The sequence below is a fragment of the Aquarana catesbeiana genome, linkage group LG04 (genome assembly GCF_042186555.1).
Source record: "Aquarana catesbeiana isolate 2022-GZ linkage group LG04, ASM4218655v1, whole genome shotgun sequence".
Classification (NCBI taxonomy): Eukaryota; Metazoa; Chordata; class Amphibia; order Anura; family Ranidae; genus Aquarana; species Aquarana catesbeiana.
In genome coordinates, this window is record NC_133327.1 from 223,503,206 (window position 1) to 223,522,681 (window position 19,476).

At 46.0% G+C, this 19,476-nt stretch overlaps 1 protein-coding gene across 1 annotated transcript in view; it reads left to right on the plus strand.

Annotated features, from left to right (window-relative positions):
* ECT2 (epithelial cell transforming 2) overlaps positions 1 to 19,476 on the plus strand; it is a gene marked incomplete in the record, with an annotated part of 142,069 nt that overhangs the window by 16,509 nt on the left and 106,084 nt on the right. The window contains 2 exon segments of the mRNA XM_073626234.1: positions 3,655 to 3,734; positions 7,685 to 7,828. Of these exon segments, the coding sequence (XP_073482335.1) occupies positions 7,702 to 7,828 (127 nt within the window).

Sequence of the window (19,476 nt, forward strand, 5' to 3'; positions counted from 1 at the left end):
GGAGAGAGAGGAAGCGTTTTTTTCGTGGCCCCCAGGCAAGGAATCGCTTCTCAGAGAAAAAGGTCTCCCCTAATAGACGTTGGGGCGCAGGAAAAGACAATCAAAAAACTGGCGTTCTCTTTTCCAGCCAGAAGTCAGTTGACAAGACCCCCAAATGACTTTCCGGTAGGGGGCAGACTTTCCCACTTTGCCTCTCAGTGGGAAAGGATCACCCAAAGCCCCTATGTACTTCGGATCATAAGAGAGGGTTACAGATTGGAGTTTCTCTCGCCTCCACCCCCCAAGTTTCTCTTGACCTACCTTCCCAGGGATCCCTGCAAGGTGGTAGGAATCCTTCAGAATATAAGAGAGCTGGCCAGTCAGGAGGTTATAATACCTGTTCCATTGGACCAGCAGGGTCAGGGGTTTTATTCCCACATTTTCGTGATACCAAAACCCTCAGGAAGGTATCGTCTTATTATAAATCTAAGGAACCTCAATGTTTTTCTTCGTTACAAGAAGTTCCGCATGGAGAGTGTCTATTCCCTCAGGAGACATCTCCTCAAGGAAGTGTTTATGGTAACCTTGGATTTAAAAGACGCCTACCTTCATGTCCCCATTTTTCAGGGCCATCAAAGCTTCCTGAGATTTGCGATTGCCTCTCCAGAGGGAGTGCAACACTGGCAGTTCACAGCCCTCCCCTTTGGACTGGCATCCAGTCCGAGAGTCTTCACAAAGGTCATGGCCGAGGTGGTGGCTTTTTTGCACCTCCAGGGAGTGGCATTGATTCCCTACCTGGACGACATTTTGATTTACAGTCTAAGTCGGGATCAACTACTTCTGGATCTATCCAGAGTAATGCAGACCTTAGAAGACCTGGGATGGATTGTCAGCAGGGAAAAGTCCTCACTGACTCCTGCTCAGACAAAGTTGTATCTAGGGTTCCTGGTGGACTCCTCAGAACAAAAGTTAATTCTACCTCAGGGCAAGGTAGAGGGCCTCATATCAGCGGTCAGGTCGCTGTTACAGGCAAGCACCATCTCCTACAGAGGTATCATGAGAGTTCTGGGTCTAATGACGTCAGCTATCCCAGCAGTTCCTTGGGCACAGCTACACTCCAGGCCCCTCCAGCACTTCCTTCTATCCTCTTGGGACAGAAGAAGAGACTCTCTGGACATAGAGATAGCCATTCCGGTAGAAGTAAAGAACTCCCTTCACTGGTGGCTCCTTCCTCAGAGGCTTCAAGAGGGCCTCCTTTGGAGCCAACTTCGGCCTCTCAGGTTAACTACAGACGCAAGTTCCTGGGGGTGGGGAGCCCACCTAGAGGAACTAATAGCTCAGGGGTCCTGGAAGTCAGAACAGAGAAGGGCCTCCTCCAACTTTCGAGAGCTGTTGGCCATAGGAGAAGCACTAAAGGCTTTCGAGGGAAGGATCAGGGGCCAGGAGCTGCAGGTCTTGTCAGACAATGCCACGGCAGTGGCGTTCCTGAATCATCAGGGGGGTACCAGATCTACAGCACTCCTATCCCTATCTGCAGAGATCCTGTCCTGGGCGGAAAGTCGGGTTCCTTCCATCTCCGCAGTCCACATAAAGGGGACATTAAATGTAGAGGCAGACTACCTCAGTCGGCAGCCGATTCTGCAGGGGGAATGGGAGCTGAATCCAGAGGTCTTTTCCCTGGTAAGTCGGCAATTCGGCGTTCCAGAGATAGATCTCTTTGCCCGCAGGAAGAGCAGAAGGGTAAAGAGATTCTTTTCCCTTGCTCGAGAGAGAGGCTCAGAGGGGATAGACGCGTTGGCACGGGTCTGGGACTTCCGACTGGCCTATGCCTTTCCCCCTCTGGGACTAATTCCGAGGGTCCTTCAAAAACTGTTCCTCTCGGAAAGCAAATTGATTCTAATAGCCCCTTGGTGGCCCAAGAGAGTCTGGTTTCCAACCCTGCAGAGTTGGTCCATAGCCCCACCGCTTCACCTCCCGGTCCGGGGCGATCTTCTCCTTCAGGGTCCTGTCCGCCACCCAGACCCCAGCTTCTTCAAGCTGACGGCCTGGCTCTTGAAAGGCAGAATCTGCGGGAGAAGGGGCTGTCGGACAGAGTAGTGGATACACTGCTCCTTAGTAGGAAGCCAGTCACGAGGCGTATTTACGCCAAGACCTGGGCGATTTTCTCTCGCTGGTGCCAGGAGAGAGGGACTTCTCAAAGAGAGATCCCTGCTATCTTAGAATTTCTCCAGGATGGAGCAGATCTAGGTTTGGCAACCAAGACCCTTAAGGCGCAGGTTTCAGCCCTGTCCTGTTTCCTTGAGAAACGTTTGGCATTACACCCCCTGATCAAGAGATTTCTCTTGGTCAGGGAGAGGTTGTCCCCTGTTCAAATGTCCAGGTGTCCTCCTTGGGACCTTACACTAGTACTGGAGGGGTTAACAAAGGCCCCATTTGAACCGATAGATCAGATCCCCCTTAGGATCCTGACCTTTAAATTAGCCTTTTTACTAGCAATCACCTCAGCTAGGAGCTAACATTCAGGCTTTTTCTATTAAAGAGCCATTTTTTTCTTTATTCAAGGACAGGGTTATACTTAGGCAGGACCCCCTGTACCTCCCTAAGGTAGCATCAAAGTTCCATAGGACTCAAGAAGTGGTGCTGCCTTCCTTTTGTAGTAACCCCAAAAGTGAAGGGGAAGTTTCTTTTCATTGTCTGGACGTCAGACGCTGTCTATTATCCTACCTGGAAAGGGTTAAGGAATTCAGAAGGTCCAGCCATCTTTTAGTTAATTTTTCTGGCCAAAAGAAGGGCCAACAGGCATCCAAGGCTTCTATAGCTAGATGGATTAAACATACTATTTCGTTAGCCTATGAGCAGTCAGGTAAAGCAGCTCCTAGAAATCTTAGAGCGCATTCCACGCGATCTCTGGCAACCTCCTGGGCGGAAAGGGCCGGAGCTTCGGTGGAGCAGATATGTAGAGCCGCTACATGGTCAAGCCAGAACACGTTCCTGAGGCATTATAGAGTGGAATTACTATCTCCTCAGGACCTGGCATTTGGCAGGAAAGTCCTGCAAGCGGTGGTCCCGCCCTAAAGGTAGGCCTGAGCTACTTGCTCTTCTCTCAGGGTGCCGTCCTGGAAGACGACTTGAGAAAAGAACCAGTTACACTTACCGGTAACGGTGTTTCTGGGAAGTCTTCCAGGACGGCAGGCCTACTTCCCACCCGTTCTATTTAGGAAACATGTAATGTTTAGAGTGTGGTGGTGGTTATGTTTTTCACTCTCGTGCACTGGTGTGGGTCAATACTTTGTCACAACTGAGGAGCATCGGGAGGGGCGGGGGCCTTTAACCTCTTGATTGATTGTGTTTCCTGTCAGGTGGACCAGTCATCTCTCAGGGTGCCGTCCTGGAAGACTTCCCAGAAACACCGTTACCGGTAAGTGTAACTGGTTCTTTTCGCTCCAAGGTCTGCTCCTTAACAGGTCCCTCATAGATTGCTAACCTTGAATTAGCTGTTGCCAGGTGCTGAGAAGTATGACCACCCCTGGGTTTGGGTCGGGGATAGGGGGTTCTATTGGCTGACACCTGATAATCCTTAAGTGATTGCTTGCCATACAGATATTGGACTGTGTTTTACCATTTTGCAAAGCCGATATTTCAATGTTTCTGCCATTTCTTTTCTTAATTTCTTAGCCATATGGAGTGAGGATGTTTGTACAGACGTTTTGAAGCTTGCGCAGAGTGTTGATTGCCAGATAACTTATTTTCTTGTGGTGAGTTCTTTGGTCATTTTTTTTTTTTTTTCTCCCCACAATAACTTTGGAGTATATGTATAAAAAAGTCTGCATAACCATTTGCCCAGAGAAACTGCATGTACATTATTTCTATGCAAACTAACCAGCTGTTTTTATATGTTGGGGCAAAATCAAATGTTCTCTTGTGGTCAAGTGTTCTTCAAATATTATGGGCAAAAGTAAAGATAAGTTAATTCATAATTAACATGGATTGAATCTGAAAAATACTGCATTGTGGCCAACAGATGGAGGTGAGTGTCGTAGGAAATGAGGCCTCTTGCAAACATGAGTAAAAAAACTTCATGTTTTTTACTGATTTGAAATGAGCTGCTTTGTTTATGGCAGTGGTTCTCAACCCTGTCCTCAAGTACCCCCAGCAGGTCATGTTTGCAGGGTTTCCTTTATCTTGCACAGGTGCTTTAAATCGGCTTGGTATTTTGGACAGCTATTTTCTCTAATAGAAATACCCAAAACATGACCTGTTGGGGGTACTTGAGGACAGTGTCGAGATCCGCTGCTCTATGGGACGTTGCACACAGCTAAGTAAAGATCATTAAGCCCCGGTTCACATTGGAGCGTTTTGACATGTCAAATCGGCGGCAATTGCACCAACCGAATCGGTGCAACGCCACACGGATTCCAAAAAGTAGTTTCTGTACTATTTTTGGCTATTTCAATGTGTGATTTCCATTGACATCTGTGTAGCATTTTTTACAAAAATCCTAACAGAGGCAGTAGCTCTTCTGCATCTCCAGGCCAGGGTATATCTCCGATTCCGTACCTGGATGACCTACTGATCTCCGGACCATCAGTTGCCCAGGTCAGATCAGATACCAACATAGTGACGTCGATTCAGGAAAACCTGGGTTGGGTAGTCGGCACGGAAAAATCCTCCCTTGAACCAGAACAGGTCAAGACCTTCCTAGGCTACATAGTGGACACCAGGTTACATAGTGGCACCAGACTACAGAAGTTCTTCTTGCCAAAGGACAAGGTGGCAAAACTAGCTTCATCAGTGGGGGTCTTGATAAAAACCCTGCCACGTTCCAGAATGGAGGTGCTAAGAACCCTAGGTCTGATGTTGGCAAGTATACCGGCCATAGTCTGAGTGCAACTTCAAGAGATGGTGCTCACCCCCCCAGGTCCTGACCTCCCTAGAGTGGTGAACGTTGCCTAAAAACCTAAAGGGAGGCAGACCATGGGCGTAGTGGGATCTGGTAAAAGTTACCACCGATGCCAGTTCCTGGGGGTGGGGGTGAGGGGGCACCTAGGAAGGGAGAAAGCCCAAGGTCAATGGAACGGCTCGTTAGGTCGGATGTCTTCCAACTACAGGGAGCTCAAAGCGGTGGGGGGAGGCCCTGAAAGCCTTTCAAGAAAGCATCATGAGCAAGGAGGTTCAGGTAAGCTCCAACACCACTGTCGTAGCCTACTTGAGTCACCAGGTCCAGACCCCTTCTAGAATTATCCAAGGAGATCCTGGACTGGGGCAAGGGAAAAGTTTGCTCCATATCGGCTGCCCACATAAAGGGGACAAGCAACACCGAGATGGACTTCGTCAGCCGATTACACAGCGTCCGTTCAGGTCCACCTAAACTGACAAGCGGACCTAAATGATCCACATGTGTGACAGGGGCCTTAGAAGTGATGCAAAGTAGCCATTCTAAAACTTTGGAGGAAACTGGCCTAACTCTTCCGAAGAAGAGATGCAATGTAACCATTCTAGAACTTTGGAGGAAACTGGAAAATGTAACCATTGCTACTACGGGATCCCTGTTTACATGTTAAGGCTCCGTTCACACTTATGTGATATGGTAATCTGTGTGATAATGTGCATGCTCACGCAGTGCATGGAAAACCGCTATTCTCTGACAGGTGCACTGTCATGCCATTCCTTCTTAAAGCAGTTGTAAAGGTTTATGTTTTTTATTTTATTTTCTCTTTAAAATAGTAAACATATACACTCATCTGCTCTGTGCAATCATATTGCACAAAGCGGCCCCGAACCTCCTCTTCTATGATTCCCCCTCGGTGCTCTAGGCTCTTCTCTGTGCTCAATCATCGGATTCCTATGGGAGTGCACCTGTGAACTTGATCCTGAGTCAGGCTATGTGCATCCATAGATGCACACAGCATGGTTTGGCCCAGCCCCCACATAAGATTTGATTGGCAGGAGCCGGTGTCAGCCTCTGTGTCCTGTGAGGGGAGAGAGAGAGCAGCACTGTTGCAGATGGGCACAGCGCTGGATCAAGATTGGGCTTAGGTACGTTTAAGGGAGGGTGGTGGTACAATACAACAAATGGGACATCTCTGGTTACCAACATGAATTTATTTACTATGATCCTCAACTCCATCTAGTGGTCATAATGCAGTGTTTTCACAATTGCAATTTATAAAGATGCTGCTTTGCTTAAATATTTATGGAGATATGGAGGTGTTTTTGGTATACTTAAGGTATTGTTCACACGGGGCATTTTAATCTGTGCCCTGTTCAAGGCCATGTTTGCTGGCACAGGGATTCACAGGCGTTGTCTGGATCCCTGTGTCTGCAGTACCATTGCTTTCTCTTGGGACGCAGTGTCTGCATGGACACAGCCGTTGATCTCAGTGTGACATCTCTGCAGGTGCACACACATGCATGGATGCTACCTTGGGAGCAGAGGCTGTGCCCGTGCCATGCACGGGGCAAGGATTAAAACGCTTAATGTGAACGATTCCTAAAATGTAGGTTACCCCAAGATTTCTAATGCGTCTGTGTTACCATGTACCTGTATTAAAAAGTATTCTGTCCTCCTTGCCTTGCTTCCTGTAAAGTCCTAAGTTCACCTTTGTAAAAAAAATAAAATAAATGCACACCTTTTTTGCATGTAAAAAATGTGCATTTATTTGTTTTTTACATTGCATCCTGTAAAGCATTGCACCACAATCATTACATCGCAGGTGCAGTGCCTGGATCCTGCAGACTGTCAGTACGCTGTCTGCCTGTACCTCTGATACAGGCAGGGCGTTACTGAATGGCAGGAAGAATCAACTACCAGTGAGCTCACCAGTGCCCTTGCAGTTCATTACAAACTTCAATCCTTCTGCTGCAATGATGCTGATGGTAGTTGTAGTCTATTCATTCACAGGAATCTGTGAATGAATGATACGGCCATGTGGGCAGAGCTCCGCACATCTGCACTGGAGGTGGAAGATGGGTGGATAGGAACATGTTCTAACCTAAATATGGGTGTAACATGTTCCTAAAGATGTACTTATCCTTTTAGGCTGGGTTCACACCTGCTGCAGCCATGGCTCACAGCAGGGGGTCCGGTGTGACCCTGTTCCCTGATTCGGATGCGAATCGGGTCTGAATCTCTGCCTGAATTCACACCTGATTCTGAGCCAAAGACGCACAGGACCTTTTCCATATGCGTACCGCGGCCTCCCCAGCGGTGTGTGAAATGGCTCCATTGAGAGTCGGTCGCAAGCTCCTGTCATGTGTATTGGATGGGGGAAAACCCACACAAATCTGAACCCAGCCTTGATGTACAATATGTGGGGATCCTGCCAGTCCCCCTCTGTCCCATTTCAAACTATAGGGTTTGTATTCAAGGTAAAGGTTCAAAAAAAGTTTGAGGGTGGGCTTGGCCACTGAAAGTCTAAGCATTGTTGGCTAGAAATCAGTACCATCCCTGAGGTTGAAGGATAACCCAAGTTGTACTCTGATTTCCAGTACTTGAAAGGTTTTTGGAACCAAGGCTTCCAGCTCTTTACTTTTCTAGCACGTTTGCAAGTGTTTATCCAGCATTTAGAAAAACAGGACTAGATTACAAAATGTGACCAGAGATTATCATTTTCTCTATTGGAAGATCTTCCCTTGTATGCCTAGCAATAATTGTGGAGTTTGCCTTCAATCTCTGCTATAAAAAAGATCAAATTTTATTTTTCAGACCGGTTATATAAAATCATGAATGAGAACAGTATGTTGGTACCTGCTGGGGGCGGGAGTCTCCTGGCTGATTCTTCTGTATTTGACTTCAAAAACGCAGAGACATCAAAAGAAAACATATTTACTACTCCAACAGACGCTGATGGTAATGTATAACTTATTTTTTCTATCAGTGCGGGTGCAATAGTTTGTGAGGGAGGCAGGATAGCTTCAGACAATGAGCTATTTTGGGTTGTCTATTTTTTGGCACATCAGTTGGATAAGGAGCTGTGCTAGTGCTTATGTAAGAATCTGGATTTTCAGTATTGCTCCCTATTTTAGCTTTAGTTAATCTGTTGTAGCCTGACACTTTTCCTAGAGCTTTGTGGATAATTCGTTTTTGTCATGCTAGCGATTAAAGCTGAGCTTCAGCCATAGTTTCAGTCTTGCCCAGTAGTAAAGGCTTCTCTCCAGTACTAAAATTGCTTACTCTGATTTCACTGCCCACTGACCTTCATAGGTGTGCATTAGAGGCTGGAGAAAGTTGTATAAAGCCCACCTCCTCTCCTGGCTGGATGACCAGCATTTACTTCCCCATGCCTGCCCCTTTCATTCATTGGACTTCAGTCCTTTCAATCATTGAGGCTCCACATCACATGCTGTATGGACATTACCTAGGGCTGTCTGCATGCCTAGGAATGCCCACTCCTCCAGAATGACATTGACCCAAAATTGTAATATTTGCTTAGCTCCTCCCAAGAGTCATTGCACTGCTTGCATTGGGGCTGAGGACTCCTGAGAGGAATAATGCGGTAGGGCAGTGTGATGTTTTCAGGAAGCTATGTACAGCACCCTGCTGGTCTTCTTACACTGGACGTGATCTAGCTGTTTTGCATAGAAAACCAGTAATTGGGTGTAATGTATGTATTGGAAATGGGAAGGATTTAGTTAACCATTTCCAGCCCAGGGTAATTCTGACATTTCTGGCATGCATGGTAAAATCTGCAGTTTTTTTTTACTAGAAAGTTACTTGGAGACAAAAATTATATACCGTATTTATCGGCGTATAACATGCACTCCAATTTTAAGAGGGAAGTTTGACCCGTTCCTGACTAGCCGCCGCAGTTGTACTGCGGCAGAATGGTACAGGCAGGCAAAGCGACAATATGTTACGGCTGGCGCATTGGCGGGGGGGCGCGCGCCCTCCCGCTGGCCGCGTCGATCGGATTCGATGAGGATCCGATCAATCCCCCAGCCCAGGCCAAAGATTTCTGGCCTGGACCTGGTGATCGCTCCTGATGAATGATATCCTTCCCCTGTCTGTGTAACTGTAAACACTGACGGGTAGTGATGTAATCTCCCTTGTGTTGGTCTTTTCTGTTCCAGACCTTAAGGAAAGAGCATCAGAAAAGTGAGTTGCACCAACCGTACACTGACACCATGTCACAAAACACTAAACACACATAACTGCAGCGTTCGCAGAGTCAGGCCTGATCCCTGCGAATGCTAACCGTTTTTTGGTAGCGTTTTGATACAGTCGCTGACAGGAGCTTTTTTACCTGTGAGTCTCACTAGTGTACCCCTAAATTTAGAGCCCAAAATGGCAAATTGAAGGTACACTAGTGAAGAGGCTTACACGTTTCTGAGCATGACATATAGTGAAGAGGAAGTCACTCATCTGTCAGATTCAGGCTCAGAATACGATTCTGTAGACAGCGGCACCCTGACAGATGGCTCTGAAGGAGTTGTGGTCCCTGTCAAGGTCAGGCGTACCAGACCCCAAACTTCTTCTTCTGCTGTCGTTAAGGTGCAAGAACCGCAGGTCCCTCGTATGGAGCAGAGAGCCAGTAATAGCGCCGCTATTCCTTCTGGTGAACTGGCAAGCACCAGCAGGCTAGTACATCCTGGTCGTACATCCAGCACTGCAGTAACACTTAGTGACATGGGGAGTCCCATAAGTACAGTTCAAGCTGGTGAGGTAGCAAGCACAAGTAGTGTCCCGCTGCCACCAAGAAGACAAAGACAGGCCTGTTGAGCCCATAGTGTCCTTCCTGCTGCATTCTTCAATCCTAATTGGGAACCCACCACTTCTGCAGCACCCGTACTTCCCCCATTCACTGGCCAACCCGGAATTCAGGTGGAAACAGTTGATTTTATTTGTATGCTGGTCAATACATCGCCACTAATCCCTAGCTGACCCTTGCCAGAGATTGGAGACCAATTACGGTCTCCGAATTTAAGATCTTTCTGGGCCTATCCCTCCTCATGGGCGTAACTCAGAAGAGTAAGTTGCGGTCATATTGGTCCACTGACCCAATTCACCATATGCCCTTGTTCTCTGCCTCCATGACCAGGACATGATACGAGCAGATCTTGCGGTTCATGCACTTCAGTGACAATGAACTCTGTCGTCCTCGGGGTGACCCTGAATTTGATCAGCTCTACAAAATTCGGCCCCTCGTAAACCACTTCAACGTTTTGCAGACTCGTTTACTCCCCATTAAGTTGTCTGCGTTGATGAGTCCCTGATTAAGTTTTCTGGCCACTTGTCATTCAAACAGTATCTTCCCAGCAAGCGTGCCAGATACGGGGTCAAGATGTATAATCTCTGTGACAGGGCCACAGGCTATACATGTAGTATTATGGTTTACGAGGGCAAAGATAGTCACGTAGAGCCGACAAACTGCCCTGACTACATAGGAAGTGCTGGCAAGATTGTGTGGGACTTGGTGTCACCCTTATTCAGAAACGGGGTACCACTTATATGTGGACAATTATTACACAAGCGTGCCACTTTTTAGTCACTTGTTTGATCACCAAATTGGCACATGTGGCACTGTGCAATCTAATCGCCGGGGCTTTCCCCAGCGGCTTGTAGATTCCTGTCTTAGGCTGGGGGAGAGAGCCTGCTTGAGATATAATAATTTGCTCACTGTGAAGTGGAGGGATAATAAGAATGTTTTCGTTCTTACCTTCCTTCATGCAGACACGACTAGAGGTCGACCGATATGGGTTTTTCTCTGGCTGATTATATGATGCCAATTTTTTTTTTTTTTTTCTCCATCTCCTAAAATCTAACAGTTAGACCCCTTTCACAATGGGGCGTTTTTCAGGCGCTTTTGGGCTAAAAATAGTGCCTGCAATCGGCTCCCCTGCAGTCTGTGTGAAAGCCTGAGTGCTTTTACACTGAGGCAATGCGCTGGCAGGATGTTAAAAAACTCCTGCAAGCAGCATCTTTGGAGCAGTGTATACGGCTCCTCCACCATTCCTGCCCATTGAAATGAATGCGCACCGCTGCCGAAGCGCCTGCAAAGCGATTCAGCAGCGGCGCTTCACGGGCGCATTCAACCCCTTCCTCGGGCGCTAGCTGGGTTATAAGCGCCCTGTTAGCAGCTGAATAGCGCTGCTAAAATGACGGTAAAGCGCCGCTAAAACTAGCAGCATTTTAGTGCTAACGCTTGTCTGCTCCAGTGTGAAAGCAGCCTTAAGTAATAAGTGATATACAGAAAATTTCCTACATTTAAACAGGTAATCAAAACTTTTGGACGAAAAGAAATGGGCTAACTTTACTGCTTAGTTTTTTTTTGTTTTTTTTTAATTCATTAGTGTATTTTTTCCAAAAAAAATTGCGTTTGAAAGACTGCTGCGCAAATACCGTGTGACATAAAATATTGCAGCAACCGATATTTTATTCACTAGGGTCTCTGCTAAAAAAAAATATATAATTTTTGGATCTTCTAGCAGAAGATACAAGATTTTTACTTGTAAGCAACAAATGTCAGAAAAGATTTAGGCCCGGTTCACACTGATGCGCTGTGATTTTGTTCCTTTTTTTTGTCCTTTGTGAGGTGTGATTTTTACCGCGAATTTCAGGAGTTGGACATAGCTGCGATTGATATTCTAGCCAATGGAATCATAATGTAAAAAAAAAAAAAAAAAAAATGTTAACTTCCTGTGTACTTCCTGGTTTTTGTGGAGAGTAGTGTGATGGAATTCGCACATATGTGAACCATCAATGCGATTCAAGAACGATTTACATTGATGTCTATGGAAACTAAATTCGCAACGCAGTAAACTCACACAAGACCCTTTTTTTAATCGCGTCGCATTCGTAGAGGAATCGCAACGCATGTATTTGAATGACAGTCATTGAAAACAATGACATTAGGGATGACATGCGAATTTAAAGTGTTTTTGACGCATCAAATTCGTCATGAACTCGCATCAGTGTGAACGGGGCCTGAGTGGTTAAACTGAGAACTCCTCCACACGAGTTCAGTTCATTGACAAGTGGAAACATTGTATCTTTTTAGTTTATTTTATCAGACTTGCCAGGCTGCCTAGAGAGGATAGAAGTCGCTCCAAAGAAGACGTCAGGCAACTTGAATTGACTTCTATTACAAAAGTCATTTGCAAGTCGCGCTGAAGTTATAATCAGCCTTTTTTATCAGCACAATCGGCCAATGCCGACTAATTAAAAAAACGCTAAATATCGGCCGGCCGATATATCGTTCGACCTCTAGACACGACTGTCCAAATTACTATGGCGACTGCTGTTGTGGAGAAACCCCTCTGTGTCCACGAATATAGCCAAAAAGTGGGAGGGGTGGACCTCAACGACCAGTTGTTGGCGCCGTACCTAATTGCCCGTAAGGCCAGACACTGGCATAAAAGTGTCTGTATACTTCTCTCAATTGGCTTTGCTGAACTCTCATGTGCTATACAGAGCTTCAGGACGGACTGGATCCTTCCTTAAATTCCAGGAAGTGTTTCCAGACGGTGCTCTGACCCAACTTCCCAGTGCAAATGCAGTAAGCCGGCTGCATGAGTGGCATTTTCCGCATGTCCTCTCTGGTACCCCTACCAGAAAGCGCGGATTTAGGCTCTTTCTGCGCTCAGGCTCTTTCTGCGCTCAGGCTCTTTCTGCGCTCAGGCTCTTTCTGCGCTCAGGCTCTTTCTGCGCTCAGGCTCTTTCTGCGCTCAGGCTCTTTCTGCGCTCAGGCTCTTTCTGCGCTCAGGCTCTCTGCGCTCTCGCTCTCTGCGCTCGCGCTCTCTGCGCTCTCGCTCTCTGCGCTCTCGCTCTCTGCGCTCTCGCTCTCTGCGCTCTCGCTCTCTGCGCTCTCGCTCTCTGCGCTCTCGCTCTCTGCGCTCTCGCTCTCTGCGCTCTCGCTCTCTGCGCTCTCGCTCTCTGCGCTCTCGCTCTCTGCGCTCTCGCTCTCTGCGCTCTCGCTCTCTGCGCTCTCGCTCTCTGCGCTCTCGCTCTCTGCGCTCTCGCTCTCTGCGCTCTCGCTCTCTGCGCTCTCGCTCTCTGCGCTCTCGCTCTCTGCGCTCTCGCTCTCTGCGCTCTCGCTCTCGCTCTCGCTCTCGCTCTCGCTCTCGCTCTCTGCGCTCTCGCTCTCGCTCTCTGCGCTCTCGCTCTCGCTCTCTGCGCTCTCGCTCTCGCTCTCTGCGCTCTCGCTCTCTGCGCTCTCGCTCTCGCTCTCTGCGCTCTCGCTCTCTCTCTTTGCGCTCTCGCTCTCTCTCTTTGCGCTCTCGCTCTCTCTTTTTGCGCTCTCGCTCTCTCTTTTTGCGCTCTCGCTCTCTCTTTTTGCGCTCTCGCTCTCTCTTTTTGCGCTCTCGCTCTCTCTTTTTGCGCTCTCGCTCTCTCTTTTTGCGCTCTCGCTCTATATAGATCTAGATATCTCTATTCTCTCTTATGTTCGCTCTTTACTTTCCACTCTACTGTTCGCTCACTATTGTTCTCTCTCGGTTTTATTTTTACTATGTTTTATTGTATTTGCTTTGCAGGTATGGTATGTTATATTGTAATGTTTGTTTTATGGTTAACCATCATTTGCTTAGCAGGTACGCCATTCAGCTGCAGTGCGGATTTATTTATCTTGACAGCAACAGCGTTTGCTCCCACGATAGGTAAAGTCGTGACTCCAGCGCTGTAGGAGGTGATTTCACCACCACAGTTAAAAAAAACAAACCAAAAAAAAACATATATGCCGAAGCATGGGGCAGCAGGAGTGGAGGAGCGATTTGCTCCTAACTTTTGCGGGCGGATGCCCCCATGCTTTGGCATATATAAATGGTGCATGTAAGCCCATCATTAGAAGTGGGTGGATGAAGGGAGGTATTGTAATGGTGGACATACCCACCGATCATTCTCTCGCTCAGCCCACAGGCTGCATTAAAAAAAAAAATTACAATATATGCCCAACAAGGACCAGCAACGTACTGGTATATTGCTGGACTTTGAGTGGTTATAGGGAATGTTTCCCCCCACCATCTTCCATGGTTTTCTCTGGCTCTCCTGTCTCAACGGGGAACCTGAGAATGCAGCAGGTGGTTCTGCCAGCTGACCATAGAACTGATCAGAGACCAGAATGGCTCCAGTCATCTCTATGGCCTAAGAAACTGGAAGCTACGAGCAATTCATGACTTAGATTTCGCCGGATGTAAACAGCGCCATTGGGAAAGCATTTTATCACACCGATCTTGGTGTGGTCAGATGCTTTGAGGGCAGAGGAGAGAGCTAGGGTCTAATAGACGCCAATTTTTTCAAAAAAGAGTACCTGTCACTACCTATTGCTATCATAGGGGATATTTACATTTCCTCAGATAACAATAAAAAATGATTAAAAAAAAAAATGAAAGGAACTGTTTAAAAATAAGATAAAAAAAAAAAAACCCTGTCCCCCCCCTGCTCTCGCCCAAAGGCGAACGCAAGCGTCAGTCTGGCAATTTCTGTAAACAGCAATTGCACCATGCATGTGAGGTATCACCGCAAAGGTCAGATCGAGGGCAGTAATTTTAACAGTAGACCTCCTCTGTAAATCTAAAATGGTAACCTCTAAAGGCTTTTAAAAATATGTGCATTCAAATTAAAAAAGTGTGTTTTCCCAAAAAAAAAAAATGCGTGTGAAAAATCGCTGCGCAAATACTGTGTGGGGAAAAAAAAAAGAAATCAAACACCCTAAATATTAATCTGTAGGGCCTTTGCTTTAAAAAAAAAAAAAAAAATATATATATATATATATATATATATATATATATATATATATATATATATATATATATATATATATATATATATATATATATATATATATATATATATATATATATATATATATATATTGTTTGGGGGTTCAAAGTAATTTTCTTGCAAAAAAAAAAAAAATATTTTTTCATGTAAAAAGTGTCAGAAAGGGCTTTGTCTTCAAGTGGTTAGAAGAGTGAGTGATGTGTGACATAAGCTTCTAAATGTTGTGCATAAAATGCCAGGACAGTTCAAACCCCCCCCAAATGACCCAATTTTGGAAAGTAGACACCCCAAGCTATTTGCTGAGAGGCATGTTGAGTCCATGGAATATTTTATATTTTGCCACAAGTTGCGGGAAAATGACAAACTTTTTTTTTTTTTTTTTTTTTTTTGCACTAAGTTGTCACTAAATGATATATTGCTCAAACATGCCATGGGCATTTGTGAAATTACACCCCAAAATACATTCTGCTGCTTCTCCTGAGTACGGGGATACCACATGTGAGACTTTTTGGGAGCCTGGCCGCATACTAACCCCGAAAACCAAGCACCACCTTCAGGCATTCTAAGGGTGTAAATTTTTGATTTCACTCCTCACTACCTATCACAGTTTCGGAGGCCATGGAATGCCCAAATGGCACAACCCCCACATGACCCCATTTTGGAAAGTAGACACCCCAAGCTATTTGCTGAGAGGTATGGTGAGTATTTTGCAGATCTCGCTTTTTGTCACAAAGTTTTGAAATTGAAAAAAGAAAAAAAAATACATTTTTCTTTTCTTTCTTTTCTTTTTCAAAAACAAATGAGAGCTGCAAAATACTCACCATGCCTCTCAGCAAATAGCTTGGGGTGTCTACTTTCCAAAATAGGGTAATTTGGGGGGGGGTGCCATCTTGGCATTTTATGGCCTTCAAAACTGTGATAGGTAGTGAGGAGTGAAATCAAAAATTTACGCCCTTAGAAATCCTGAAGGCGGTGATTCAAGGCCCCGTACGTGGCTAGGCTCCCAAAAAGTCCCACACGTGGTATCCCCATACTCGGGAGAAGCATGCTCCACACTGCTCCTCCTGTGTCACTCATTGTAAAATGAAGTTTCCATATACCTCAATAGCTCAGTTTTTTTTTTTCCACTGACCTGGTCACATGACTGTTCTCTGATGTTGCATAGATGGTCATGTGATTGCTCTCCTCCTCAAGCTAAAGCGAGGAGGAGGAGCGGGAGGAGAGGAGCCAGAAAAAACTGAGCTATTGAGATATATTTACAAGCTTCGTTTTATAATGACACTGATACAGAAGGAGTGGTGTAGGAGAAGGGGTTGGCAAGTGATTTTTTTTTTTTATCATCTTTGGACTATGCAGGCTGCGCCGTCTCAGGGACAGGAGGGGCGGCCGGCCTGACACCCCCCGCCCCTGGTGTGTGTGTGTGTGTGTGTGTGTGTGTGTGTGTGTGTGTGTGTGTGTGTGTGTTTTATTTTTTATTTTTTTGTACATTTTCTTCAATGACGGGCAATGATGTGGCTGCACTGACGGGCACTGATAAGGCGGCACTGATGGGCATCGATGAGGGGGCACTCATAGATGACACTGATAGGGGGCACTCGTAGGCGGCACTGATGTGTGGCATTGCTGGGCATTCCTGTTTCGTAAATTGCCACAGAGGTGCCAGTCAGTGCCCATTTGTGTGCACTGATTGGCATATTTTGGGAATATTTTTTACATGTGAATGGCCATGGGGGATGTACCTGGCCATCCACATGCTGGGGGCTTCCCTGGTGGTCCTGGGGGCTTCCTTGGTGGTCTAGTGTGGGCATCTGAGGGGGGACTGCACTGATAAACAATCAGCGCAGACCCCCCCCTGTCAGAGCCGCCGATCGGCTCTCCTCTACTCACGTCTGTCAGACGCGAGTGAGGAAACGCAGATCAACGGCTCTTTCTGTCAACATCGTGATAAGCCGTGATTGGATCTTTACCGAGATCAGTGTAACAGTGTGTCAGACTGACACACCACACAAACGATCGCTGCGAAGCGCACCCCCATGTCATATGACGCCCAGCGAGGATAACTGAACCACCGCCCGGCCGTCATTCTGCTATAGGCCGGGCGGGAAGTGGTTAAACGTTCTTGCTATCACACAGTATGAACATCATCCCTTGGGATAGCATGAGCAGTGCTGGGCAACTTTTTTAGACCCAAAATCTCCTCTGCCCTCCGATACAGCCGATCAAACACAGATCTGTCTGATCGGCTCCTTCACTGGCTGGTAATGGCCAGTAAACAAAGAACTGAAATCCTCGCTTCTGGTTTTATACACCATAGTGAAGGTTGGGGAATGGATGTTCCTCCTTCTCTATGATGAACTCAGTGGGCTGGGAGAGTCCGGGAACAGAAACGCCTTGCAACATGTATTGTACGGCTGTATAGCCACTCAGATCACTTTTACAAAAAGCTTGGGGCAGGCAGAAAATTTTGATACTAGGATCATGGCTGCAGCCATGATCCTGGTATAACCACTTAAACCCAATTATGTACAGGTAAATCCTATTGTGGGAGCCTAATTTAGCTAAAGATAAAGACCTAAATATCTGCACAAGGGACATAACTAAGTACTGTGTCCCTTGTGTAGATTTTTCTCCTTTCAGTAGAAATTCCTGACCTATACCCCCCACCCCCTTTTTGGCCTCTCGTCTCATCATGGGGTGCTCACCAAGGTATTAGCTGTGCTCTGTTTTCTGGGTCATTGTCTTCTACATGGAGGCTGGCTCACCCCAGTGTCACATACTGGCTGCATACATTCCCCCGGCCAGAGCTTACTGATGAGCTTGGTGTTGCCTTATTTTAGGAGGCTCCAAAATTTCTAAACAAAGGTCCACTCTTTTGGCATCACCATGGCATATTTAGATGATTAAAAACTGTAAATATCTCCTGCGCTTGGGTTTTTGGTCTCTCAATGCGTGGTGTGACCAACTCTTTAAAGCAATGCCTGCCGTCTTGCAGCCCTCCTCAGAACAATGGGTATTGTTAAAACTGGAAAAAAAAGGAAAGGGGGGCGCACTGACCTTGTGCATTACCAATAGTGGAACTTTTTTAAAAGCATAAAACACAATGTTTATACTCACAAATGAGCATGTACATGAGGCTTGTCAATTAGTGAGACTGCGTTTCTAAACACCGGCAAACCAGACCTGATGTTGAGACGATCAGGTTCGGTTTGCCGGTGTTCAGAAACGCAGTCTTGCTATTTGACAAGCCTCATGTACATGCTCGTTTGTGAGTATAAACATTGTTTTTTATGCTTTTAATAAAGTTCCACCATTGGTAATATTTAGATTACCTTTTGAGGGAAGAGTTGGTGCAGGTCTCTGTTGGACAACGTGGCTTTGAACATCCAAACATTGCAGCAGTTTGGGTGTATCTTGAAGTGTCAAAAATCATTGCGAGTTTTGACTCATTTGGCATATTTAGATCTAGTTCTGGACACAACTTCTGCCAGAGTGTTCTTCCACAGAATGAACTTTGTGGTTTCAAATTTGAGTCCTTAACTCCATGAGCCAGCCAACTCTCTGCTTTTGCATGAGTCTTGGACCTGATGGTAGCCCGTTTAGAGGCTCTGTTCCACTCCATACCTCTACAGTGCTATATTGTGTTGGCATGGGACAAGTCCAGTCCCATTCCTGGACAGACTGTTTAGTTGCTGAGAACCAGATTGTACCTGGCTTGTTGGCTCAAGAGTCTGGCTCTGTAATAGGAAATGTTTCTTTCCTGTCATAAATGACTGATAACCAGCCTGTTTAGCTGGGGAGCAGTCCTGGGCATCCTCCTGGTGCAGGGAACTTGAGTAGTGAAGTCTTGGCTCTCGATCAACATTCTGCAGCTTTTGGCAATTTCAGCTGTCTCTGCAGCATTGGACTGCTCCTGTGGCAAGAGAAGTACACATTACACCTGAAGGTGTTCCCCCTAACTTCCAGGTTTAAAATAACAAACGGGGCAGGTTTGTCTCCAGGAATCCTCTAGTGGAAGCAGTGGATGCTCTGGTGACTTTCTGGGATAATTACACTGTGATCCATGCCTTTCTATCCTGGAAGACTCTTCCTTGTTTGCTTTGCTAGATTAAAATGGAGGGTATTCTGTTTATCCTCATTACTCTGTACTGGCTCCGGCTGATGTGGTATGCTGACTTGGTAAGACTTCTGACAGGCACTTTTTAGGCTCTGTCAGTTCATCCGGATCCTTTGTCCTTTACCATCCTGCTTTCCAGTTGCTGTTGTAATTGGCATGACAATTGTCAATAGAGGTCTAGACACCACTTATTATTTTAGGGTGCTTAAACCATTTCACAGTGTGCCAGCCTGCTGGTACAATATAAATATACAGCATAGTGTAAGCACACTGCATACAAAGAATTATTTTACAATTATTGTTGTTCAAGTTGTATTCAGTACGTAAGCACTATCATACAATAGATACAAATGTTCCAAGTACTGTATGTCATATCACATTAAAAATAATGCAGCACAGTTATTTGCTACATTGTGTAATATGTAGGTATTAAAACGGAAAAACTGCGCTAAATGAGATCAAAGCAGAATGACCACTCAGTGGAAACATAATATTGAAAGTCCATAAGAGTGAAGAGTAATAGACAAATGTTGTTGTTCTTCAGAGGAAGATCACAATATAAAAGGCTTCTTCTTCCTAAGCAGAGGTGACATCACACATGAAAAACACCGCAGAAAATAGTGATATGGATAGGATAGTCCTTCACCCAGAAAACCACAGCCTCTTA